The sequence below is a fragment of the Lynx canadensis genome, chromosome B4, assembly GCF_007474595.2.
Source record: "Lynx canadensis isolate LIC74 chromosome B4, mLynCan4.pri.v2, whole genome shotgun sequence".
NCBI lineage: Eukaryota > Metazoa > Chordata > Mammalia > Carnivora > Felidae > Lynx > Lynx canadensis.
This window is the reverse complement of record NC_044309.1, coordinates 75709990-75718173: the sequence shown is the minus strand read 5'-3', so window position 1 is coordinate 75718173 and position 8184 is coordinate 75709990. Positions and strand designations below refer to the sequence as shown.

Below are 8184 nucleotides of genomic sequence, written 5' to 3'. Positions count from 1 at the left end.
CTCCCTCTCTCTGACCCTCCCCTGTTCATGCTTTGTCTCTCTCTATCTCAAAAATAAATAAACGCTAAAAAAAAAAAAATTTAAAAATGCAGATCTGAATACTTCACCTCCTGCTGAAACCCACTTTCTGTCCCTTTTCCTCGGGACATATTCTGAATGCCTCAATATGGCACGTAAGGTCCTCTGAGGCCCAGCTCTCATTTCATCTTTCCAACCTCAGCACTATTCCTCCTTCCAACCCTTCATTCCAGAATTATAGAACTAGTATAGTTCTGTACTCTCTTACCTCCTGGCTGACTTACCTACCTGGAAAGTCCTTCTCCTCTCCCTGCTTTAGCTGAACAACTCCTGCTTGCTCTTCAGTGCTCGGCGTGATGGCGTCACTTTTGGGAAACCGTGGCTGGGAACCCCAAGGCTGGGTGAGATGCTCTTCTTCATGTTCCCACAATGTCATCTTCTTTCCCAGTCATAGTACTCTTCACAAGGTTGGAACTATCTACTTGTTGGTTTCTCTCCCCCACCCCCAGACGGCCAGCTCCTTGAGAGCAAGGACTCTGGCTTCTTCCTTGGCATGTAGCACTATAATTGAGTGAAAAGGATTATTTTAAACTCAGAAGTGGATTTTGACTTGAAAGTGAGGGCAGGGTGGAATAGAGTCGGAGGGCAATGTAGAAACAGACGTTTTCAAGTGGAGGGCGTGGCTAATGTGTTGAGTAGGTTTAGGTGGGTGGCAGGGCCAGGCCAGTGGCAAGAGACCACTGAGGGAGATGATGTAACTCAGGCAAACGGTAACAGTGGCCTGGACTAGGGGATGGGGAGAATGAAATAGACTTGAAAGAGTTAAGAAGTGGCATGAACAGAATTGGGGAGTAGGTGAGGAAAAGAAAGGGGCAGAAGATGAGGTGAGTTCTAATATGGCAGCAGAGGTTCTTGGTGGTGCCTTCTTCCAGAGTGGGGAACCCAGAAGGAAGAACATGATTGCAGATGGTGGAGAGGGAAATGAGGAGCTCTGTTTTGGACATGTTGAGTTTGAGGGGTCTAGGGCACACCCAGAAAGCACTTGGACATTCAGGGCTGTAGATGGCAGACAGAAGCTGAGAAGGAGCGGACGTAGAACTAGAAGTACAGATAGGACCATAGATGCCAACATACGGGATTCAGAAAAGAAATGACCAGAGACAAGGGGAAAATACTGTTACGCCCCCTCCCCACAGGCACCCTCACTTCCACAGACACAAATGCACTGGCGAGGTTTCTCTTGACAGCAGTTTTATTTGATTCAAAAGCGAAACTCAGACCCTGGCCCAGTCCACTGGTCATGGGATAATGGTAGGAGTAGACTCGATCGGGGGATTGCTGGCCTCTGACTAGGATGCAATAAGGGGCACATATAGGTCATATATATGTATGTCAGGGCAGGGAGAGGGCTGGCTGGGTAGCACTTGGCCACAGGCCAGGGAAGGGGTGACTTGTGCCATCCCCTAGACACATGCAGAGTGAGAGAGGACTAATTCAGTACTGGTGTTAGGGTCTGGGACTTAGAGTAGGCCTAGGGCAGGGTCAGGAAACTCTGGACCAATGGGTTCAGTAGCTGTGAGTCGAAGACTTGTCCAGCTCACTGCGCTGCTCCTTCTGGGACTCAGTCACCACCTGCTGGGGGCAAGGCATGTGAAGGGCACAAACCATTAAGCACCACACTCTTTCAATCTCCTTTGGGGTATGGTGTCTCCTTCTCCAGCAAAACCAGCTGAGGCTCCAGACTGTCCATCCACCTTCTCTATCTCCTTGTCTCTCGGCCACCCCAAGGACCACTAACCTACAATACTCTAAGATGCAGCCAGGCTGGCGCTCAGAAATAATATGTGCCATGATGGGATCCTGGGCTCAAGTGGCCCATCTCACCTCCCCATCCTGAGTCTCAATGGTCTTGATCAGAACCATCTTCCTGCTGTGGATGTCCTGGGGAGGCTCCACCTCAGGCACTGGAAAAAGTAGGATGAGGAGTGGAAGAGAGGAGGCTTGGGGTTTCTCTCCTCTTAAGCCCTCACTCCCATCTGTGGGGGGAGGGGAGTGGCAGGACATGAGGAGTGGGGTAGCATGTAGACCAGGACTCAGTAGTTCGTGGACAGAATCGATCCCTGAGCAGGGCCATAGCAAGAGTCTGGTCAGGGCAGAAGTGGACAAGGGGACAGGTAGATTGGAAGCCAGGCATGGGAGGAGACTCACCAGTCGTCTTTATACTTAAGGATGCAAAAGAATGGACTGGCACGGAAATCCTGGGAGCGAAGCCAAGTGGTCGGTTACTCAGCCCAAGCCCCTCCCCTTCCCTGAACACACCCAATCCCGACCGTCCCCCTACACTCCCACCCTCCAGCAGCTTTGCCCCCCACCTGCTCTCTTCGCCCTCCAGCAGCTTCCGGTAGGTGGCGATCTCGATATCCAGGGCCATCTTGACATTAAGGAGCTCCTGGTACTCGCGCAGGTGCCGTGCCATCTCCTCCTTCAGCTGTCGCAGCTCCTCCTCGAGCCTCGCGGCGCCCGCCTGGTACCCGCCCGCCTCCAGAGCAAACTGCTCCTCCAGCTCCCGCAGCTGTCTGAGCAGCGCCTCGTTCTGGGGGGACCAGAGGGTCACCATTGGGGTAACAGCCTTCATCCTCCACCCACCCCACCCCTGCTCCCCGGGCCTGGGCGCGAAGCCTGGTACTCACCGTACCGCGGAGTCCGTCCACTTCGCATGTCAGGCTCTGTATCTGGCGTCGGGACTCATTCATCTCCTGCTTGGCTTGACGCAGGGCCTCGTGATTCCGGTTGGCGGCGTCGGACAGGTCCGCGTACTACCGCGCGCGAGGCAGTGCCGCTGTGAGCTGACGGGACGCGCCCTCCCCTTAGCGCCCAGCCTCCCCGACTCTCCCTAACCCTCCCGGGCTTTCGCACTTTGGACTTGTACCACTCCTCTGCCTCTTGCAGGTTCTTCGCCGCGATGCTTTCGTACTGCGCGCGGATGTCCCTCAGCGCCGCCGTCAGCTCAGGCTTCACGGTGGCCTCCACCTCGACCTGCTGCACCTGCTGGCTCTCCACGCTTACCTGCAGGTCTCGAAGCTCCTGCCGCCCAGGACAACAAGTTGTCGAGGTTGCGGCGCGGAACCCACGCGGGCCGCGCAGTTCACGCACAGAAAGAGAAGAAACACTCGAATGAACAGAAGGGGGCGCCAGGGAGTGCAGCGCGCATATGACGGTGCGGTCTGCGCCCTGGCCGGCTCCAAGCCAGCGGCCAAGTTTTATGGGGTGCAGCTCCGCTGCTCGCCACCAGGTGGCGCAGGGGTGGGAGTCAAACCACCTGTAGAGAGGGGGTTGAGGGGCTGCGTCTGCCCAGCGAATCTCACTACTCTTGCCCAGGCAATTCCTCCTCCCCATTCGCCAGTCTTCTGAACCAGCGCCTGCCTTCCAGCTCCAACGAGACCGCCTGCTACCTTCGAAGCCTCCCCTGACACTCGGATCCACCTACCTCCTCGTGCAGCTTCTTGAGGAACTCAATCTCATCCATTAGAGACTCAATCTTGCGCTCTAGTTCCAGGCGGGACAGGGTGGCGTCGTCCACATCCTTAGTGGGGTTGGAAATGAGGGTTCAAGAGCCGGGAGGGGCTGCTCAGGCTGAGAAAGGGCCAGGACCTCCCTGCCTGTCTCTAGAGGTTTCTGGTCGCCTCCTCGCGCCCACAGATGCCACCCTAGTACAAAGGCGAGGGCAGAGGTGGGGAGTCGGAGTTGACATGGGGCCCGGGCTCACCTTGCGGAAGAGCACGAGGTTGTGCTCCGCATCCTCCCGCTTGCGCGTCTCCTCCTCTAACCTGGCAAGAAGAGTGGGCAGAAGCTGAATTGTAGGGTCACCGCGCACCCCAGGGTCTGGGCTAGAGGCTGCTTACTGTCCAGGACTCTGAAGAGGGGTCTTCATGCTGACAGATGGACTTGCCCACTATCTAACGGGCTGAGATGGTCAGATATAGTAACTCCCCCCTCCCCTCCCCTCCCCAGAGAGTCAGCAAAGTGGTAGAGGGAAGGCAGGGGTCTTAGAGCCCACAGGCGAGCATGCTGCCTGCACACTCTGGGGTGGATGAGGGGAGCCACGCCCTTCGGCGGCTGGTGGGGAAGGGAGCAGAGCGAGGAGCAGCCGCCTCGACGGCCGCCGCCCAGCCCCGGTCCTGCCCCCTGACCTCTGCTTCAGCGCCGCCAGGTCCTCGGCCAGCCCGTCACGCTCCACCTGCACCCGGTCGCGCTCGCGGCCCAGCAGCTCTAGCTCCCTCCGCAGCTCGCGCAGCTCCTGCTGGCACAGCTGGTCGGCGCGCGCCGGCTCCTGGCCCCGGGCCTGGCTCAGCTCCCCGCGCAAGGCCGCGTTCTGCTGCTCCAGGAAGCGCACCTTCTCAATGAAGTTGGCGAAGCGGTCGTTGAGCTCCTGCAGCTCCTGCTTCTCGTTGCTGCGCGTGGCCAGGAACTCTTGGTTGAGGGCCTCGGCCATGGAGAAGTCGAGGCGCTCCGAGGGCAGGCGCAGGAGGGCGCCCGCGCCCGCCCGGGGGCCGCGGAAGCTGCCCAGGCGCACGGAGGAGCCAGGGGATGCCGAGCCCAGCAAGCGACTGCTCGAGAAGCGGGAGCTGGACGCGTAGGAGTAGGACCCAGGGGACAGTGAGGGCGGTGGCCCGAAGGTGCGGCGGTATGAGGTGGAACTGACGCTGGCTCGGAGGCCCGACGGGTGGCTCATGGTGGCCGAGGATGGGCAGTCACCGCTGGCAAAGCTGGTCCGGGAGCGGGGAAGGAGCCGCAGACCGCTGCGAGGCGGCTTTATAGCCCTGCGGGCACAGGGGGGGCACGGGCAGCTCCTCCCACTGGCCTGACGGCGGGGCTATGTGGGGAGGGGGATGCCCCACCCCTGCGGAGCTGCAGGAGCGCCGCACCCTCGCTCCTAGGTTTGCTGGCGCCCTGCCTAGTTGATTCCCCCTGTTGCAAGCGGGGAAGGAAGCAGGCCTGGCGACCACTGGCAGGCCTGGGCTGGGGGTCAGCACCCTCCAGCAAGCATCCGGAGCTGGAGCCTTGGGTGGGAGGGCCTGACTGGAGCTGGGGTTCCTGCCTGAGAGAGCTATTGAAAATCGGAGATCTACAAATGTAGAATCATTACACTGTCCACCTGAAATTAACGTTATGTCAGTTAAACCTCAGTTAAAAAAAAAAAAAATGGGGGGATAGGAGGACTGGAAGTTAAAGGGCAGGCTTCTGGCATATGAGTGGGGAGGAGATGGCCCAGGTAGATGGTGAGTTGGTCTGGCTTGGGCCCCAGGGCCTGTGCCTCCACTTGTCCCCTGAAGGCTAGGCTCTGCTTTTACCTGCTGTCAGCTACCCCTCTGCTACCACGCCCAGGGAGAAATGGGGGACGGGAGGGCAGGGGGAGCTGAGGGGGGTGGGAAGGGCTCATCCCTCCCTAGTCCCCAGGGCCCTGTGGAGGGCTGCTGCCTGGCGCCAGCTCTGCCGCTAATGGACTGGCCACTTCCCCTCCCCCTCCTCTGGACACTTGGCCAGGGGGTTGCCTGCTGATGGCTCAGCCTTAAAGACACAGCTCCCAAACTTGGACCTACACCAGGCCCCAACAGGGTGGGCACAGCAGAGGGGGTTGAGGGTGGCTGGGCCCAACTCTGGGTCCCACTCAGTCTGTGTCCTGCCAGAGGCTGAGCTGAGGGAGCTAGTTGTATGCTGTCTGGCTTTACTGGATTCTCCCTTCCCCCAACCAACTGCTGCTCAGTCATGGGCCTTACGGGAACCAAAGCAATTCCTGAGGTAGGAAGGGGAGGGGGCTGAGGGGCCGCAGCTGCTGCCAAGGCTGAGAGATGAATGGACTGGCAGGAACCGGTTACCCATATCGAGAAGTTGCAGGTACCCAGGGATGGGTGGGGCTGGATGGGGAAGAGATGCGGAAAGAGAAAGTACTCATCCCTAGTGGTCCAGGGACTGAAAGAGGAGAGATAACGTCCCAAAGCAGATCTACAAGCCTGTGCACACACACAGATGCATATGCACGCTAGCCACATTACCTATGTGCACACACATTACACACACACAACCACACATCCCTTCCTGCCCTCCCCCACCCCCGTTATCGTGAAGGCTGATGTCTGGCCTTTGCATGTCTGCGGCTTCCAGAACTCAGGCACAGGCCGCCCCGGAGTGGATAGAGGCAGCTCAGATGGTCTGCAGGAGCCAGGGTGCTGAGGCCTGCTGGGTTTGCCAAGAGCCATGGGGCTGCTGCTGCCGGGGACTCCAGGGCTTTCCAGCACGGACAGGTCCACCTCGACTGGCCCTGAGGATAAGAGCTGGGCATCTGGGGAAGCAGGTTTGGGACTCCAGGCTGACTCTCTGGCAGGGGGGGATGAGGAGGGCGGCTCCTTGGCCAGCCAGCTCCTCGGCATTGCAGGGCAGAGGAGCCGCCCCTCCTTTGTGTGTCCTCTGAGATGGGCCAACGCCCGCCTGCTCACAACCCTACCGCCTTCCTTCGTCTCCTCTCCAGGCCCCTCCTTCCTTCCGGGCCATTAGTCTCTCCCTGCACAGCTGCCAGGTCCTTCTCCTTGATGGGTCTGGTTTGGTTGCCAGGGGAATGGGAAGAGGGAGGATGGGAGAGAGGGGACAGGATGGATAAACCTGGGCCTGTCCCCTCTGACTTCTAGGAGTGGGGTGGGGTGGGGTCCAGCCTGGGCTGGGGGTGGGGGCTTGGCAGCTATGTGTGGGGTGGGGGAGGGGGTGATGGAGAAGCTTTGGTGTTTTCTGCTGCAACCCTAGGCTCTGAGCCCCAGCTGCCATTGGCCTGGAGTCCCACCAACTCCAGCCTAGGCCCTGCCCTGCCTCTGCCTGCTGTACCTAGGGAGCAAACTGGGAGTCTAAGCTGGTCCTTTATAGGGAGCTGCTGGTAGGTCTGGGCCTTTGAGAGTAGAGCAGAGGCCCCTTGGGCTGGGCCCAGGGAGTTCCAAGGGGAGTTCCCACCCCTTTGCTGCTTAAGCTCCCAGCTCACCACTCAGATGCCTCAGAGGAAAAGGGACCAGGACCTCCTCAGCAGGGCTCTGGGACCTGTGGAGGGAGTAAGGAAGGCCAGGGCCTGGGTGGGGGAACTAGGCCTGCAGGCAAGTCAGAGGAGATCCCTCCCCCTTTTTTACCCCTTACTCCTCCCCCCTTACGCCAGGGGGCGCCTGTGTGGCTTAGTTGATTAAGCATCTGACTTTTGATTTTGGCTCAGGTCATGATCTCATGGTCATGAGATGGAGCCTTACAATGAGCTCCGCATTGGGCTCTGCAATTCTCTCTCCCCCTCTCCCTCTGCCCACCCCTGCAACCCCCCACCATACTAGGAAAGAAAGAAAGAAAGAAAGAAAGAAAGAAAGAAAGAAAGAAAGAACGAACGAACAAGCCAGCCCTGGGAGATCTTGAGGCCAGAAGAAAGGTAGGAAAGGGTCACCATTAAGAGCCAGGGTTCTGGGGGCGCCTGGGTGATTCATCAGTTAAGTGATCGACTCTTGGTCATGATCTCGTGGTTTCATGGGCTCGAGCTTCAAGTTGGGCTCAGCGCGGGCAGCGCGGAACCTGCTTGATATTCTCTCTCTCTTCTCCTTTCTCTCTGCCCCTCCCCCACTCTCACTGTCTCTGTCTCTCTAAAATAAATACACTTTACAAAAATTTGAAAAAAAAGAGAGCCAGGGCTCTGGCATCCAGCTGCCCAGCTTCCCATCTGATTCCAACATTCTGTGTTGTACGAATTTAGGCCTGTTACAATGTCCTTCCATGTCCCCTAGTAAAACGCGGACAATTGTAACTTCTACTGCATACTGCTGTTGGGAGGATTAAACACTTAGGATAATAGAATAATGGATGAAATGTAAGTTAGTTTTATTATTATCACGGATGTCTCAAATGATCTTGTCAGCTGCCGAATGCAGTGAGGTTCTGGATTTCTTTTGGATTGTCCCTACTAGTGGCTGAGAGCAGTTCTGGTCCCAGAGTGGAAGGAGCCAAGTACCTCCTTGCTGATCTCTTCTCAATGTCAGGGACTCTGGACAGACCTGGGTTTGATCATGGCCTCCTCAAATTAATTAGCTGTGTGCTTTTGAGTTTGGGTGAGTGATTTCACCTCTATCCACTCCATTTTCTTTATCCATAAAT

The 8184-nt window shown here is 57.7% G+C and overlaps 1 protein-coding gene across 2 annotated transcripts; it reads right to left on the bottom strand.

Annotated features, from left to right (window-relative positions):
- Window positions 1-1261: 1261 nt before the first annotated feature.
- PRPH (peripherin) lies at window positions 1262-6688 on the bottom strand. 2 transcript variants are annotated; one of them, XM_032593966.1, is made up of 9 exons: window positions 4209-6688; window positions 3785-3845; window positions 3506-3601; window positions 2935-3102; window positions 2709-2834; window positions 2391-2611; window positions 2227-2276; window positions 1903-1982; window positions 1262-1653 (listed from the first exon to the last, which is right to left on the bottom strand). In XM_032593966.1, exons 1-9 carry the CDS (start codon window positions 4748-4750, stop codon window positions 1585-1587), a joined length of 1413 nt encoding a protein of 470 aa, XP_032449857.1. In that variant the 5' UTR covers window positions 4751-6688; the 3' UTR covers window positions 1262-1584. The 2 variants fall into 2 exon arrangements, with proteins under 2 accessions (XP_032449857.1, XP_032449858.1); XM_032593967.1 differs by having other exon boundaries at window positions 1262-1650.
- Window positions 6689-8184: the final 1496 nt, after the last annotated feature.